This window comes from Phocoena phocoena, chromosome 11, assembly GCF_963924675.1.
Source record: "Phocoena phocoena chromosome 11, mPhoPho1.1, whole genome shotgun sequence".
Taxonomy (NCBI): Eukaryota; Metazoa; Chordata; class Mammalia; order Artiodactyla; family Phocoenidae; genus Phocoena; species Phocoena phocoena.
Window position 1 is genome coordinate 59,060,133 of NC_089229.1, and position 18,906 is coordinate 59,079,038.

Sequence of the window (18,906 nt, forward strand, 5' to 3'; positions counted from 1 at the left end):
ATTCCTGACAGCCTAAAAAGGGTTCATCCTTTTAATCATATTTGCTTGTCTTTGCTTTTTCTCTAGAGCACTTCTTAACCTTTTGGAGGTCCCAGATATCTTTGAAACTCTGATGAAAGATATGGACCTTTTCCCCAGAAAAAGGCATGTACACATACTTTGCATGTGATTTGAGGGGCTTCATCAAATTACCTTGTAGCCCTGAGGAGTCCCTGGACCTCTGGTTAAGAACCCATGCCTTTGATTCTGACTTCCAGGACGGTTAATGTTTGGTTCCACTGTTGCTGTTGATGGTGTGATCCTGACTTTTGGGTTGACCTAGGGTTTATCTCTTTTTAAAAAAAAAAAACTTCCCATTTTTATAAAGGGAATTTGGGGCTTTAGCATGGGATCTCAGAGGAAAGGAACAGGCTTTGAAGTAGGAAGGAAAAATATTATCTATCTGAATTGATATGTAAATCCACATCAACTGCAAATTTCTGAAGATTTTGTAGAAATGGAGTCATTCCAACACAGTTGGAAAGAGAGACTGAATTGTGGGTGAAAATGCTCTGAACTGTAATAGTACCAGATTTCCAGTCTGTGTGAGAAAAGGGACTACAGAGGAGAGAACAGGAAGGGTGTACTAGTTTCAGAGTGCTGCGAACAGTGAAACATTGTAATATTGAAGCATATAGTGCATATATGTTGGTGTTTGAAGATAGTTTGGAAAAGAAAGTAGGTGAACTGTGCGACTGGAGGTATATTGGAGGGATACTGAAAAAGACTTCTAAGTTGTGTAAGGTGTTCGGTTTTTGTCATGTAGGCAGAAAGTGGGGAACCTTTGGAGATTGGAAAGGAGAGCTGATGTGATCAGTTTGTGTTTTTTGTTTTGTTTTGTTTTGTTTTGTTTTTTTCTTTGCTGCATGGCTTGCGGGGTCCTAGTTCCCCAACCAGGGATCAAACCCCGGGCCCTCGGCAGTGAAAGCGTGGAGTCCTAACCACTGGACTTATAGGGGATTCCCAGTTTGTGTTCTTTTGGTAGTAAGAAGGATGGGGTTCGGAGAGGAAGAAATGTCACCAGCTAGATTTTTATTACAGTAGTCACTCCCCTGCTTAAAACCCTTTAGTTATATCCCTGCCAATCTCTCCAGCTTAGCTTCTCACATTCCAGCTACAGTGGCTTTATTTCATTTCTCAGAATGGCTATTTATTAATTGCTAACATTTACATAGCATTTACTATGTGGCAAACACTGGTCAAATCTGTTTGTATACATTAATTGATTTAATTCTCATGATAATCCTAAGACAGTAAGGTAAATGCCTGTGTTGTCCCCATTTAAAACTGAGGAAAAACGAAAGCTCAGAGAGGTTGGATAACTTGCCCTAGGTTGCGCAGGTAATAAGTGGTGGCCCAAATCCAGGCAGTCTGTCTCCAGAATTCCTGTCCTTAATCACTGTGCACAACTGCCTTTCTTTACCTTAGTGCTCAGTGCTCATTTACACATGCTTTTGGCTGCAGTGCCCTTGCCACCCCCATCCCCCATACCTTTGTCTAATTAACTGTTAGTTGCCCTTCAGATATCAGTCAAACATCATTTAACCAAGGAACCCTTAGGTAGGATGGGTTCCATCTATCCACACACAAGGTCAGACCACTTTTTAAACGCTTTTATAGGACACTGTACTTCTTTTTTTTTAAATCAGTTGAACATTATGTATATGATCATTGATTGCCTTGCTTCCCTACTAGATTGTAAGCTCCACGTGGGCAAGAACTCTTTCTGTTTTGCTTATGATTATTTTCCTGTATCTAAGATAATGCTTGACACACAGTGGATACTCAGTAACTATTTGTCAAGTGAATAAACTTACTAAGACCTGAAATAAGGTAGTGGCTTTTAGAGTAGGAATGAATTTGAAAGAAATTTGGAATATAGAATTACAAGCATTTATAGATCAGTTAGATGTGGGAGGAGTGAAAGATGACTCCAAGTAGTGATACCTTTAGTCTAAGTTGGGAGGAGGAGGAGAAGCCAGTTTTTTGTAGGAGAGAAGATAAGTTCAGTTTTGGGTGTAAATGTCTTTGAGATATTCACTTGGAGATATCTAGTAGTCATTTGGAAATGTGGGTCTCCTGCTTAAGAGCTGAGAGTTGTCTCCAAAGAAGACATACAGATGGCCAAGAGGCATGTGAAAAGCTGCTCAACATCACTAATTATTAGAGAAATGCAAATCAAAACTACAATGAGGTATCACCTCACATCGGTTAGAATGGGCATCATTAGAAAATCTACAAACAACAAATGCTGGAGAGGGTGTGAAGGGAACCCCCTTACACTGTTGGTGGGAATGTAAATTGATACAGCCACTATGGAGAACAGTATGGATGTTCCTTAAAAAACTAAAAATTGAATTACCATATGACCCAGCAATCCCACTACTGGGGATATACCCAGAGAAACCCATAATTCAAAAAGACACATGCACCCCAGTGTTGTGTAAGGTGTTCGGTTTTTGTCATGTAGGCAGAAAGTGGGGAACCTTTGGAGATTGGAAAGGAGAGCTGATGTGATCAGTTTGTGTTTTTTGTTTTGTTTTGTTTTGTTTTGTTTTGTTTTTTTCTTTGCTGCATGGCTTGCGGGGTCCTAGTTCCCCAAACCAGGGATCAGCGCTATTTATAATAGCCAGGTCATGGAAACAGCCTAAATGCCTATCAACAGATGAATGGATAAAAAAGATGTGGTACATGTATACAGTGGAATGTTACTCAGCCATCAAAAGGAACGAAATTGGGTCATTTGTAGAGATGTGGATGGACCTAGAGACTGTCATACAGAGTGAAGTAAGTCAGAAAGAGAAAAACAAATATATATTAATGCATATATGTGGAATCTGGAAAAATGGTACAGATGAACCAGTTTGCAAGGCAAAAATAGAGACACAGATGTAGAGAACAAACGTTTGAACACCAAAGGGGGAAGCGGAGGTGGGCGTGATAGTGGTGGGATGAATTGGGAGATTGGGATTGACATATATACACTAATATGTATAAAATAGATAACTAATAAGAACCTGCTGTATAAAAAATAATAAATAAAATTATTTTTTTAAAAAGAGCCGAGTGCTGATAATAAAGGTTTGGGACTTATTCAGAAATATTTATGAATTGCCTACCATGTGCCAGCTACCATAGGCACTGGAGATACAGCAGTGAACAAAGCAAAAAAAAAAAAAAAAAAATCCTTACTTTCATGGAGCCTATATATATATATGTATGTATGTATATATATGTGTGTATATAAATATATATGTGTGTGTATATATATATATTTGGAGCTTATATTAGGGGGAGGTAAAATTTATAGTATGTCAAATAGTGATTTATAGAGAAAAATAGGAAGAGGGAGTACAGTGGGAAGAGAAGGGTACTATAATTTTAAATAGGATGACTAGGGGGAAGGCCTCATTGAAAAGGTGTTGTTTAAGCAAAGACTTGAAGGATGTGAAAGAGTGAGCCTTGTGCAAAGTATTATAAGAGGACCTTAGAGGTGATCATTAGGACTCTGGCTTTTACCCTTAATGAGATAGGAAACCAATGGAGGATTTTTGAATAGAGGAATGACATGTTCTGACTTAAACTGTCAAAGATCACTCTACCTTGTTGAGAATAAACTATAGTGAGGTTCAAGGGCTGAAGAGTTTTTACAATGATCAGTGTGAAAGAAAGACAAGAGGGATTAGATTCTGGATATATATATATATATATTTTTTTTTTTTTTTTTTGATTCTGGATATATTTTGAAGGTAGAGCTGACAGGATTTGCCAATAATTGGATTCTGGGAAGTGAAAAAGCCTTTGGTACAAGTGAAAGGATGAGAAGGCCGAAGTCTCCTTAGTGAATGTCTTAATGAATATCTGTATTTACAGGGTTGGGTGGAAGAAGAGCTAGCAAAGAGGCTGAGGAGGTGAGGTAAGAGGAAAATGGTAAGAGAGATAGAGTGTGCACATGAAAGCAGTCCTTCATCTTGGTATTTAAAATTGGGCTTGGGACTTCCCTGGTGGCACAGTGGATAAGGCTCCGCGCTTCCAATGCAGGGAGCCTGGGTTCGATCCCTGGTCAGGGAACTGGGTCCCACGTGTATGCCGCAACTAAGAGTTCACATGCCGCAACTAAGGAGCCCGCCTGCTGCAACTAAGACCTGGTGCAACCAAAATAAGTAAATAATAAATAAATATTTTTTTAAAAAAAACATAAAATTGGGCTTAAATCAGAGAGATCTGAGCTGGCACATTGGCTCCACTATTTTCTAGCTGGGTGATTTTTTTAGCAAATTATTGAGTCTCTTTGAGCCTCAATTTCTTAATTTATGAAATGCAGTCATAATACCAACCACATAGATGTTTTGAGAATTAAATGAGGAAATGATGTCCAAAGAACTTAGCCTTTTGCCTGGCATGTATTAATACTTGAAACTTGAGTTCCTATCATATGAAATGTTTAAATGGTGTAAAATGCCTCTGTCTTCAAAGGTTTACAAGCTAGATTGAGAGTTAACAGATGAAAATGATTTGAATCAAAATTCAAGATTAGTAAATTAGAAATCACAGGGTGATGAATGATTGATGTCAAATGTATTATGTAGTCAGTTGATCAGTCCTTTCTCTGCTGTTTGGATAGGTAGCATGAAAAATGCCTTATTAATACTGAGAAATGGGATTTTTAGATTGATATTGAAATTTTAATTTTTGAATAGGTAATTCATGCTCAACCTCATAATATTAAAGGTATAAAAGGGTGCATGGTAAAAAGTTTCCCTCCTACATGTGTCCTCAACAAACTTCTTCGCAGATTCAACTAGTGTTAACTTACCTGTTTCTTGTCCAGGCATCTTGTGTATACACATTTGAGTGGTGTGTGTGCGCATGTTATTTTTTACATTAATGTTAGTATCATATATACAATGTTCTGTAACTTGGCGTTTTTAAGTAGCCTTATTGAGATACAATTCACATACCATACAATTCACTCAGTATACCTTGCTTTTTAAATATTGAGTTGGCCAAAATGTTCCTTCGGTTTTTAAGTAAAAATAAAAGACATATTTTTCTTTTTCACCAAGAACTTTATTAAACAATGTATTCACCATTTTGTTCCACTACCTTCTGCCATTTTTCAGGCAAGTTCATAATTCCATCTTCCCAAAACTTCTTTTTTTGGACGCGCAGGCTCAGTGGCCATGGCTCACGGGCCTAGCTGCTCCGTGGCATGTGGGATCTTCCCGGACCGGGGCACAAACCCGTGTCCCCTGCATCGGCAGGCGGACTCTCGACCACTGTGCCACCAGGGGAGCCCTTCCCAAAACTTTTTATCTTTTTGAGCAAAGAACTGTTCCAGGTGCCTTTGACAGTCTTCCAGGGAATTGGAATTTTTTCCATTAAGAGATTTTGTAAAGACCAAAATAAATAAAAATCCGAAGGTGCAATGTCTGGTGAATATAGTGGATGAATCAGAACTTCCCAGCCAAGCTGTAACAGTTTTTGCCTGGTCATCAAAGAAACATGTGGTCTTGGCATTATCCTGACGGAAGATTATGCGATTTCTATTGACTAATTCTGGACGCTTTTCGTCGAGTGCTGCTTTCAGTTCAGAAGCAATACTTGTTGGAATTAATCGTTTGGTTTTCCAGAAGGAGCTCATAATAGAGGACACCCTTCCAGTCTCACCATATACACACCATCACCTTCTTTGGATGAAGACCAGCCTTTGGTGTGGTTTGGTGGTGGTTCATTTCGCTTGCCCCACAATCTCTTCTGTTCTACATTATTGTACAGTATCCACTTTTCATTGCGCGTCACAATTTGTTTTAAAAACGAAACATTTACGTTTAAGTAGAAAATCACATGCAGAAATAAGGTCAAGAGGTTTTTTCCTGCTTAAGTTATGTGGAACCCAAACATCGAAGCGATTTAACATAACCAAGCTGATGCAAATGTTTTTCAACTCTTGATTTTGATATTTTGAGTATGCCGGCTATCTCCTGCATGGTATAATGTTGATTGTTCTCAATTAATGTCTTGATTTGATCACTATCAACTTCATCTGGTCTACCCGACCGTGGAGCATCGTCCAGCAAGAAATCTCCAGCACGAAACTTTGCAAACCACTTTTGACACGTTCGATTAGTCACAGCACCTTTTCCATACACGGCATAAATCTTTCTTTGCGTTTCAGTTGCGCTTTTACCTTTCTTGAAATAGTAAAGCATAATCCGAAAATGTTCCTTTTTTTCTTCCATCTTCAATATTAAAATGGCTACACAAAAATTCACCAGTTTTGATGTTTTCTTTTAAATGCACACTGATATGACAGCTGTCACAATACAGTCTAACCAAATTGTTTCTAATGAAGTTAAAGACAACTAAGCACTACTAGAGTCATCTTACGGAAGAAAACTGAACGAACTTTTTGGCCAACCCAGTATGTTGTTTTAAAACATTTTGAAGTCAAATGCATATAAAAATGGGTAAGACTGGGGCTTCCCTGGTGGCACAGTGGTTGGGAGATTGCCTGCCAATGCAGGGGACACAGGTTCGAGCCCTGGTCTGGGAAGATCCCACATGCTGTGGAACAACTAAGTCAGTGTGCCACAACTACTGAGCCTGCGCTCTAGAGCCTGCGAGTCACAACTACTGAGCCCACATGCCACAACTACTGAAGCCTGTGCACCTAGAGACCATGCTCTGCAGGGAGAGAAGCCACCGCAATGAAAAGCCAGTGCACTGAAACGAAGAGCAGCTCCCACTCGCTGTGACTAGAGAAAGCCCGTGCGTGCAGCAGTGAGACCCAGTGCAGGCAAAAATAAATAAAATGAATAAATTTATTTTAAAAAGTGGGTAAGATTTGATATTATAAGTTATTTATTTATTTATTTGATTGTGCCGGGTCTAGTTGCGGCTCAAGGGCTTCTCAGGCGTAGTGGCATGCAACCTCTTAGTTGCAGGATGCATGTGGGATCTAGTTCCCTGACCAGGGATCAAACCTGGGGCCCCTGCATTACGAGCACAGAGTCTTAACCACTGTGCCACCAGGGAAGTCCCTATAAATTCTTATTTGAGGCTTTAAAAGTGTTTTGTTCTACTAATGTAATTGTGCCCAAATGTGTGAAATGACTTCATTTTCAGCTATTTTGTTTTTACTCATCTATTTCCCTTTTGAAATAATGTCCCAGTATAGGAGCAGAACCCATAATATAATAATAAAGTAATACAACAGTGTGTAAAAACTACACGTAACATTCTCATTTGACCAGAGAAGGGGACGTGGAGGTGCTGAGAAGACTGCTGAATGAGCCAGAGACCTGAGGTTAGGGACTGGGAGCTAGTGGGGGACTGAGATTTCAGTGACCAACAGCAATAGCAAGGTCAGTGGTCAACAGTGGTGGATGCTATCCAAGCTAAACAACCAGTTGTACCAGTCTGTCAGCTTCAAGTCTACCAGATCAGCATCCTCTGCAAAATCATCACCGACTGTCTGTTTCCCTGTAATCTGGAGGTTTTTGTAAACTTTTGTCCATATCTACACCGTTTTGGGAAGGAAGGAGAAGGGAGGAACAACCCTATTAGAAAGTTGAATTTTGAATTGCCTGAGTATTTACATTCCTTTTCCCTAGGTGGTCTTAGTGTTACTTAAACGAGGAGAAGAAAGAAGGAATGGAGTCTTCTGAGGAAGATTAGGAGTTATAGGAAGTAAAGAAATTGTATTACTTTGTAAACAAACAACACCCTCTAAACATACACACACGCACACACACACACACACACACACACAGAGTAAATGATATATTTAAAATGTTAGGTGATCTCTAAGTGCCAGGGTTACATAAGACTTTTTTTTCTCTATACTTTTCAGAATTCTCAAACTATTCTATAGTGAACATAATACTTTTATAACCAACAAAATTCTTAAAAGTGTAACTAAAATCAAAAGACTTGTTCTCCAGGAAACTGAGAAAAAAATAAAGTACCAACATGGGAAAGATCAAGATTCTTACGTAAGGTCCATTACTTAAGAAATGGACCTTAGAGATCACTTAGAATCTAGATTCTAGATTAATACTATTCACTGTATCATCTGTGGGCCAGTGCTCATCCATGAACTGTTACTGGTTAATGATGAGATAAGGTTAAAAAAGAAATTAAGCTTTTAGAAACTTTTATAGCAGTTTGACATCACTGCTACATCCAAGTGTATGATCATTTTTCTGGTAATTGATTTTATTGTTTCTTTACAAAAGTATTGGTCCACAACCTGGTTGGAATGCTATAAAAACTTGGCAGCCCTATCAGTCTACCCATTTAAAAATATATTGATCTATGAAATGCAGAAATCTGAGAAGCAGTCATTCTGTCTGATCTTGTCTAACCCTTCACCGGTGTCTGTCTAACACAAAGTGTTAGTAGCTGCCAAGCACTATTGTAAATGCTTTATGAGTATTTGCTGGTTCAATCTTCATAACAACCCTATGCTGTAGGTACTGTTGCATTATCCCCATTTCATAGGAAACTGAGTCACAAAGAGGTTATGTTACTCACCCAAGGTTACACAGCTGTAAGTGGTAAAACTGGAATTTGAACTCAAGGTAGTCTGACTTCAGAGGCCATGTTATGCTTTGCAGCCACTCCACACTTTTAATGGGTGATTACCTACCATGTTTCTCAATAGAGGGTGCTGTTGGCTTGTTGAGTAGAACAAGTGTTCCACATAGTATCCCTCCCTGCCTGCCTGTCCCACTCACTGAATGCCCAATGAGAAAAAAAAAAAGCTCCCTTCTCCATTTCCAAATGTTTCCTTGGTTGAAAACCTTCTAGAACTGACCAGCATATTCCCTTAGTTGTAAAGTTCTATAGGAATCTGCTTTCTAACTTCTGGTTGGTCTTAGATCTGTACTTCGAAACTAGTAAAGTCTTTTTTCAGGACAAATATCTATCTGTGCACTGATCTGCATATAGGATTTTTGGAGCCTTCCTTTTCTTGGTGGTTCTCCTTGGACCAGCATGTCGTTACACTCCTTAAAACGAGAATATAGAGCCCAGTAAGGCTATTAATCACTTAATATAGATTCTGGGGCTTCCCTGGTGGCGCAGTGGTTAAGAATCCACCTGCCAAGGCAGGGGACATGGGTTCAATCCCTGGTTCGGGAAGATCCCACATGCTGCGGAGCAACTAAGCCCGTGCGCCACAGCTACTGAGCCCGTGTGCCGCAACTACTGAAACCCACGCGCCTAGAGCCGTGCTCTGCAACAAGAGCCTCAACAAGAGAAGCCACCACAATGAGAAGCCCGCATACCACAACGAAGAATAGCCCCCACTCGCCGCAAGCATAGAAAAGCCTGCGCGAAGCAACAAAGACCCAACGCAGCCAAAAACAATAAACAAATAAATTTAAAAATATATATAGATTCTGTTTTTTTAGTTACCCTTAACCTAGAATTACTTTGGTAGCAAATCATACTGTTAGCCCTCTTTGCACTTGTAATCATCTAAAACCCTGACTGAGGTCTTTATCCTTTGAGTTACTGTTGAGCCAGATCTTGTTCATCTGGTTTTTTTAACAATTTAAGTTTTGAATATAAGTGTAGTACTTAAAGGTATACCTTATTTCTTCTAAATTGAGTCTTCATTTTGGCTTATTGTTTTCCCTGAAGAGGCAGCAACACCCCCTGACATGCCCACCTACCCACCTTTAGTTCTGTCAGTAATCCATCAATTCTTCCTCCTTCTGTTGTCTGCAAAGTTGATAAGTATACCTGTTGTATCTTTAGTCAAGTTACTGATTTAAAAATCTTCAACTCATGCCATGTCGTGGCATGCCATTACATATTTTTTTCCATTTTGGCAAAGATCCTTTATGTGATTCATTATTGACATTAATCTAGCTAACACATCTACCTAATTCTGTGGTGGTCAAACTTGTATGCATGTATATGGTAGATTGCAGTAAAGGATCTGGGATAATAGATAGTAAGGAAAATCTGCTTTTAGATAAGTAGATATTCTACTTAAAGATTCATTCTTTCCTTATATGAGCTGGTACAGTAATTGTTCAGGAAAAAAAGACCACCCCCCCCTCAGAAGTAGCTAAAGACTTATGTAATAAATGTATGAATAGATCAGAATTTGATTAAAGTAGGTTTATTCTTCACCATCTGTTAGAAAAGTCCTCTTGCATATTGAATATTGTTAGGGGGAAGCAGATCATCTTTGTGGACCTAGAAGCTTGGTGGGATTAAGACAGTAGTTTTGGGTGGATCTTTCATTTCTTTTTCTTTCTTGTGAAAACTACCCCCTTTTTTTTTTCTCTCCCACCAGGTTCATTCTGTAAATTAAGGAAAAGCTTTATTCTTTTTTCTCAGCTTGCTGAACTAAAGCAGGAGTGTCTTGCTCGTGGTTTGGAGACCAAAGGAATAAAACAAGATCTCATCAACAGGCTCCAGGCATATCTTGAAGAGCATGGTGAGTTCTTTGCGGAGGCAAAGAGTGATGTGAGTGAGGGGATTAATTTTTTAAAAAATAAATTTATTTATTTTTGGTTGCGTTGCGTCTTCATTGCTGCCTGCAGGCTTTCTCTAGTTGCGGTGTGTGGGGGCTACTCTTCCTTGCGGTGCGCGGGCTTCTCATTGCGGTGGCTTCTCGTTGCAGAACACGGGCTCTAGGCGCACAGGCTTCATTCAGTAGTTGGGCTCGCGGGCTCTAGAGCGCAGGCTCAGTAGTTGTGGTGCACGGGCTTAGTTGCTCCGCAGCATATGAGATCTTCCCAGACCAGGGCTTGAACCCGTGTTCCCTGCATTGGCAGGCAGATTCTTAACCGCTGTGCCACCAGGGAAGCCCGAGAGGATTAATTTTTAGGCTCTGCCATACAGAAGATTTCTTCTTTTCCTTTAGGTTGATGATGTAAGATTTTAATTAACTCTATCAGGAAAACTCTTGTCATCTAAAACAGTGGTTATAATGAAAAGAAATACCCCCCTTTTAAAAAGACATTGTAATTTTATTTCAACAAATTATTTTCAAGGAAGTATGGGAAAGCAAGCATCATTAGACTGAGAATCGGAAGATTTGAAGTCTAATTCCTCTTGAGCCAGAAATTTACTAGGTAGCTTTGGACAACCACTGTTTTCATGGCTAAGTGTCTTTTGTAGTCTGTGAAGTGAGACAAGTGTCTCCACCCTTGAAATCCATAAACCTAAGTAATCTCTGGTCCCTTCTAGCTCTGACATTCTCTAATTCCACTTTAAAAAACAAACAAACAAACAAACAAACACTTCATTTAAGGCATAGTATCATCCCTCTCTAATTTTAATTTATTCCCTTTTATTCCCACTCCTTTTATCCCAACTCTCTTAGGCAACTATTCTAATGTGTTTGATATATATTTTTTGTCTTTGTCCTTATAAACCGTGTAGTGTTTGGTCTACAGTAATTTTATGTAATTGGCAATGAGGCCATAGCCTTACTTTATTGCATTCTTTTTTCTCCAAGTACTGTGTGTTTTTTTGTTTGTTTGTTTTTGGTTTTTTCTTTTGTGGTATGCGGGCCTCTCACTGTTGTGGCCTCTCCCGTTGCGGAGCACAGGCTCCGGACGCGCAGGCTCAGCGGCCATGGCTCACGGGCCCAGCCGCTCCGCGGCATGTGGTATCTTCCCGGACCGGGGCACGAACCCGTGTCCCCTGCATCGGCAGGCGGACTCTCAACCACTGCACCACCAGGGGAGCCCCAGTACTGTGTTTTTTTAAGATGTGGCAGTCATCTAGTCTATTGATTCTAATTCCTGCATGGTATTCTATAATGTAAAGAATTCACCGTGGGCTTCCCGTGAGCCATGGCCGCTGAGCCTGCGCTCCGCGACGGGAGAGGCCACAACAGTGAGAGGTCCGCGTACGGAAAAAAAAAAAAAAAAAGAATTCACCATGTTTTATTTAGTTCACTCAGTGACTGACTCCTGAACTACTTCTTTCATATTCCTTTATATTCCTGTGTGAGAGTCTTGGGGGTATATACCCAGGAATGGGGTTGCTAATAAATATCTGTTCATAAATATATACTTAATATGACTAAACACCACTAAATTGTTTTTCTGAATTGCTGTATAAATTTCATCATCAGCACATGAGGATTCACTGTCCTAACAAGTGGCCTAATTTTTGGTAATCTGTTAGTGGTTTCAGTTTACATTCCTCTACTTACTAAAAAGTTTAAACACGTCCTTTGTTCGTGGTTCTTTGGCTTTCTCCTTTGCCCGTTTTTCTTTTGGGGTTCTCATCGTTTGCTTGTTAGTTCGCAGGCATATCATATATTCTAGTGACTATTCCCATGTTGGTTTTAGATACAAATATCTTCTTTGACAGTCTTTTCTTTTTCTGTGGTATCCTTTCCTATTTTGGGGTGGGTTTTTTTTGTACTTTAAAAAAATATCATCTTAATCTTTTTTTTTATTAATTAATTATTTTTTGGCTGTGTTGGGTCTTCATTGCTGGCCGTGGGCTTTCTCTAGTTGCGGCAAGCAGGGGCTACACTTTCGTGGCATTGGGCAGGCTTATTTCAGTGGCTTCTCTTGTTGCGGAACACGGGCTGTAGGCGCACGGGCTTCAGTAGTTGTGGCACACGGGCTTAGTTGCTCCGCGGCATGTGGGATCTTCCTAGACCAGGGCTCGGACCCATGTCCCCTGTGTTGGCAGGCAGATTCTTAACCAGTGCGCCGCCAGGGAAGCCCCCTTTCCTAGTTCTGAAAAATAAGTTTTTTGCATAGTACTTTTGCTTCTGGGTTTTTTGTTTTGTTTTTGTTGTTTTAGAAATTCTTCCCCACCACTAAATTCTGCCACAGTACTTTTTAATTAATGTTATAGTTTGACCTCATCATGTTTAGTTCTTCAGTCCAGCTGGAGTTCAACCTCTTAATTGATGTTAGTTAGGTAGAGAATATAGTTTTTATCTCCTCCACGTGGAGCAAATTTTATGAACATTTCTGCCTTCATTATTGAATTTTATTTTGGGAAAGCAAAATGATTATAATTTTAGCCTAAGTACAGTGATCAAGATGGTTTTGTAGCAGGGCTTGACCTGATTATTTTAATATTCTTTAGCTGAAGAGGAGGCAAATGAAGAAGATGTACTGGGAGATGAAACAGAGGTGAGTTGGAGAGAGTAAGGTTAGTCACTGGCCTGGCAGTGTGCCACTGCCTTGGTCACGTTGCTAAACATCAATCATTAGAGGGCTTCAATGCTAACTCGTTAGGGGAGCATAAAGCGGGAATGAAGGTTCTGAAAGATTGGTTCGTTTTGGAGTTCTTATATTCTTCTTTTGATAGGTATTTACTCTTGATTTATTTTAACCATCTTGTTTCATTTGGTTTTAGGAAGAAGAACCGAAGCCCATAGAACTGCCTGTCAAAGAGGAAGAACCTCCTGAAAAAACTGTTGATGTGTAACTATCTGTTTTTTATAATGAGGACAGAGCAGACGGTTTTGGATTTTTTAGTGTTACACTCTGTTGACCTCTTATACATTCCCATTGGAATGTATACATTCCCTTTTTTTTTTTTAATTTGGTTGTATCGGGTTTAGTTGTGGCTTGCTTGCTCCTTAGTTGTGGCATGCGAACTCTTAGTTGCGGCGTGCATGTGTGATCTAGTTCCCTGACCAGGGATTGAACTCAGGCCCCCTGCACTGGAAGGCGGATTCTTTACCATTGTGCCACCAGGGAAGTCCCCCATTGGCTTTTTCATTTCTCATTAGATCATACATTTTCAGAAAGGTCTTGTTCATTTCAAGTACATGGTCCCAGTGAAGCAAAGTAACTTTGTCTCTGAGTTATGTAATAGATACTTAGGACCAAGAGACTTCAAGCCCAGATAAAGTTTAGTTCTCTTAGCCTTTGTTGTATCACCGTAATAGATGATTCTTTTTCTGTATAGAGAATCATGCACATTTCCTGCATATAAGGAATTTTGTAAGGGAAGAGGGTGCTGAGCAAGGTTATGTCTCAACACTGTATTCTCTTTTCCTTTTTGATTTACAGTGGAGGAGGGGAGGACAAAGTACTAGAGTGAATAGTGGATCTTGATTTATTTAAATTATTACACAGGGTTGATCATAAACATTTCTTTTTTTTTTTTTTTTTCGATACGCGGGCCTCACTGTTGTGGCCTCTCCCCGTTGCAGAGCACAGGCTCTGGACGCGCAGGCTCAGCGGCCATGGCTCACGGGCCCAGCCGCTCCGCGGCATGTGGGATCTTCTCGGAACGGGGCACGAACCCGTGTCCCCTGCATCGGCAGGTGGACTCTCAACCACTGCGCCACCGGGGAAGCCCGACCATAAACGTTTTTTATTTGGGGTTTCCCCGCAAATGTCCGGCCATCTTATACTCCAGCATGTCAAGAGCAGTTGAGTCCTTTTTAACATTTTTGTTCCTCGTAGCTGTATTAATCCATTTAATTATAAAAGACAAAAAAAAAGACAATAGATGTAAAAAGTCAAAGTCAAACGTTACATAGAGGAATATATAAATTGAAAATTAAGTATCCTTGTCTCTACCCCCACCTGACTTCCCAGAGGTTTTCAATATATTCTTTTGGAATATTTTATATGTGCATATACAGGTACATGCATATTGTCAGTTTCTTGATTTTTTTTCACATATGGAGATCTTTCTATATCATCATATAATGTCTTTATTTAAATATTAGTTATAGGGACTTCCTTGGCGGTCCAGTGGTTAAGACTCCATGCTTCCACTGAAGGGGGCACAGGTTTGATCCCTGGTTGGGGAACTAAGATCGTGCATGCCTCATGGCACAGCCAAAAAAAAATGAGTTATATATAGGCAAGGTTCTAAGTGTTTTACATGTATTCTCACTTAATCGTCACATCAACGCTATGAAATGAGGATAATTATCCTAGTAAGTGGTAGGTCTCTCTTTTTTTTTTAGCTTGTTGTTATGGGATATTACAAGTATATACAAAACTTAGGAGAATAGTAAATAGATCCCCATGAACCCATCACCTAGATTTAGTTGTTATCAACTTAGAATCTCATTCTTTCTGGCAGCTAACAGTACTCCATTCTATGGATGAACAGTAATTTCACCAGTCTCCTGTTGATGGACATTTAGATTATTCATAATTGCAAAAAATACAGTGCATGTTCACATACAACTAATTGTAAATTTATGCAGGTATATCCAAAGGATAAGTTTCTAGCAATGGATTTTCTGCATTAGAGAAGATGTGCATTTAATGTTTTATTAGATTTTGTCAAATATTACTGCTTTCTAAAGCCATTTAGTTACCATCCATCATAGGAGGTTTATGTTTAGATATAATGCCTTGAGGAAATGGCCGATGGGATAGCTTTAAAATAGAGATGTTTTGGGGAGTTATGGGGCAAGAAGGAAGATGAAATAAATACAATGATAATTGGCCTGTGTGGGTTAAAAATTATGAAGTTTGAAAATTTGTAGTTTATTTTTATAATATGTAAAATGTGTAATTCCCTTGTTTAGAGGGCTTTAATTTTATCAGTGAATTTCTAAACAAAGAAATTGAAAATGTGTGTGGGAGGGGTTGTGTTTTTGCTTGTTAGAGGGATAGTAGTGGTTAGACTAAAGTATGTACAGAAAGATTCTGGGTCCCCGTAGTATGGAGAATGTTTTGTATGTGACTATGGGTAGGGGCGAAACTTCTGAGTGAAGAGAAGAAATTTCACATGAGCCCCAGAATATGATGTTATTTATTGCTTGAGCTTAATTGTGCCTGAGGGAGTTGGAACAGAGCTGAAGGAAGCTTCTTCTTTCTGGTTCCCTTTCTGCCATGAAGTGTACGGATGGGAATGTAGAGGAAGTCATTAGCCTGGGGTTTGGTGGAGAGGACTGCTATTTTAATGGCATTGGACTTCAAGTAGAACATTAAACTTCAGTGTCCCTTTCTGCCTGAACAAAACAGAGGATTGGGGAAGGAAAGATGGCTGGGAAATGGAAAGAAATCGGAAATTTCTTTAAAAGTCAGAATGTACAGGGCTAATTTAGGTCCTCAGAACATTCAAAAGGAGATCCCCTTGCTTTGTCTTTTGCTTGAGTTTCTCCAAAAAGATACCTCTGTTTCTAGTTTGATTTTTTTCCCCCCCTCCTCAAGCCACAGCAGTTAAATATTGCAGGACTTAGTTATGGTCAGCAGGGGGCTCCCACTGCTTATCTGTCAGTCCAGGGACCTTCAACAAAAGGATGGAGGAGAGAATAAGTTCCTGTTCCAGAATTGCTTCCTCTGAAAATGCCATTAAACCATTACTACCTTTCAGGGCATCAAATGGGAAAAGTGTCTGGGATATTGGAACAAAAGCCTCCCATGTCTCTAAATGAGGGACCTTAATGAGACTGGTTATGACCCACAGTTTTATGGGAGTTGTTTGGTGGAGGGTTAATGCCCTTCCATTTATCCTGAGTACTTCCGAACTTTGTCTCCCGCCCCCCTGGTCCCCCCTCTTTTGTTTTCTCTTAAACCTTTTGACTGGTAACTTACCATGTTTTCCTAATTCAAACTCCCCTTAGCCTTCTTTCTTCCCACTCCCTTTGGCATTTTTATTTATCCCACTTTGACTGTTCCAGCTGGAGCTACGGTCCCATGGGAGATATAAGGGATTTGTAAAAGAAGGAAACCAGACCTTGTAGAGCACTCATTAATTGTGATGAAAATTGAGAGCTGGTATTTAAATGAGGGTTAGAGGAATAGTCATTAGTCCAAAAGTACATTTAAAGTTCCTAAAAGTAAATGAAATGATTTCCGGTGTGCTTTGAGCATTTCCCTCAGTTCAGTATATTTAACCAGACTTCTTTCCTTGTTACTTTCTTATACTCTAGCAAAGTAGCTTAGTCTGTTATTTAAACTCTTTTATCAGTAGACGACACTTCAAGGAGCTAAAGGCCTAATGGGCTTCATGTTTTTTTGGTCTGAAGGGTGGTAGAGAGAGACGGGACAGAGGACATGGTTCAGGTGAATTCTTATACACTTCAAAGGTTTTGGTTTAGAATATCAGTCTTCTGATTTTAAAAATCCCTTTTCCAGGGCAGCAGAGAAAAAAGTGGTAAAAATTACATCTGAAATACCACAGACTGAGGTAGGTATTCTTTCAGAAGAGCAGTCTATATATATATATCTTTCTGTTTCTTACCCTTTATTTTGTCTGTATCATCACTTTAAAATATTTACTCGTAGGCAGAAAATCAGTATTGACAGATTTTGGTATTGATACATTTTTCTACCAACCACACTTGGGAATATATTTGGGCTGGCATAGTCACCTTTGAGGCCATAGTCTTTTTGTATAGTATTCTGGTCTTAGTGGTAACTCTTTTTAAGATGTTTACAAACTAAGATTAGAGTTTGAAAGGATTGTACCTTGGAAGAGATGAAAAGTTATAAGGGAAGATGTCACTCTTAAGTTACTACTAGCTAGCTGGTGAGATTGAAATTTCTCTGGATCCTATCTCAATATCTCTGAAAGTAGGTTTCAGTGAAGATCTGTGGGGTTTTTTTGTACTATTAAAGTAGAGATGGCATAGGACAACGCTGCCTCATTTCTAACTGAAAGAGTACAACTAGTGTTGGAACCAAGCTGTTCCTTTGATCCATTTTCAAAGGTCAGTCAAACACAGCTTTTGTCTTCTTGGCTTGATACAGAATGCGGGTTTTATTTTATTCCTTCCCTTTTGTTTTTGAGGACATGAATGTAATAATAGTCTTTTTGTGTTTGCTTTCTGGAAAGGACTGTTGAGTTAAGCCCTGGGATGGATACAACCTGATATCCTCTGTGATTGTCAATATAACTCAGTTTGGACCTTAAGAAATTAATCCCGATGTTCTAGAGATACACACTTCTAAATGACTTTTCTCTTAAAAGAAGGAAACCAGAAATTGAATTTTTCTCTTTCCCTTCTTTTGTCTGTTATCACTTAGAGGATGCAGAAGAGAGCTGAACGATTCAATGTACCTGTGAGCTTGGAGAGTAAGAAAGCTGCCAGGGCAGCTAGGTGAGTGTTCCCAGCCTTTTAGACCTGAGATCGTGGTAATATGAAGGTGAGGGAATGTGTTCCTAGGTTTTAAATATAGTTGTTGATTTTAAGTAGAATAGAGGCCTTGCTGGAAAGAAATACTCTCTTGGCTCTATTCAGAACGTATCTGCTAATTGCTTGTAGTAGCTATAGATTGGGTTTTGTTATCAAGCAGGGTTTTTGTAATAGGTAAAAGTCAGGAACTGACTGCTACTCCCAGTTCTGATAAGGCTGCCTTTTAACTTATTCTCTGGACTCTTGGTGAGAAAAAGAGTCAACTGAACCTCTTTCATGGGGTTGTTAGAATTAGCTAATGATTGCAAGGCTTGAGATCACAAGCAAGAAGTGCCATATGTATACTTGACACGGAGACAGACAACCAGGAGTGTGAACAGCTTCCTAAAATTTAGCTTGTTTTTCTTTCTACAGATTTGGGATTTCTTCAGTTCCATCAAAAGGTAAGAGTACAGAGACTTCTGAGAAAGTTACTTTATGTTTTTACTTTTTTGGCACAACAGATTCCATTTCTCCAAATTAAGGTAAACTTGTTAGCTCTAGAAGCCTGTAAGAGGTTATTATATCCACCTCTTTGCTCTAGGTAAAACCATACTTAAGCCTTCCTGGGCAATTTAGAGAAGGTGCTAAAGTTATGAGAGAATAGGAGGAAGTGCCAACATTTGTTTTCCTTTTCTTGGATCTCTTCAGAGAAGTTTCTAATACCTTCTTTATTCTGATGTCTCAAGTTAGCATGTAATTATTGTGTACCTGTCCAGTGTTATATTGCCTAGTGTGAGTGGCAAAAGGAAGAAAAGAGTCTCTTT

At 39.4% G+C, this 18,906-nt stretch overlaps 1 protein-coding gene across 1 annotated transcript in view; it reads left to right on the forward strand.

Annotated features, from left to right (window-relative positions):
* The window catches only part of SARNP (SAP domain containing ribonucleoprotein), a 52,710-nt gene that overhangs the window by 2,753 nt on the left and 31,051 nt on the right, over nt 1-18,906 (forward strand). The window contains exons 2-7 of the mRNA XM_065887753.1: nt 10,399-10,498; nt 13,126-13,172; nt 13,399-13,466; nt 17,100-17,151; nt 17,991-18,064; nt 18,515-18,543. Of these exons, the coding sequence (XP_065743825.1) occupies nt 10,399-10,498; nt 13,126-13,172; nt 13,399-13,466; nt 17,100-17,151; nt 17,991-18,064; nt 18,515-18,543 (370 nt within the window). The remainder of the gene's footprint in view (nt 1-10,398; nt 10,499-13,125; nt 13,173-13,398; nt 13,467-17,099; nt 17,152-17,990; nt 18,065-18,514; nt 18,544-18,906) is intronic.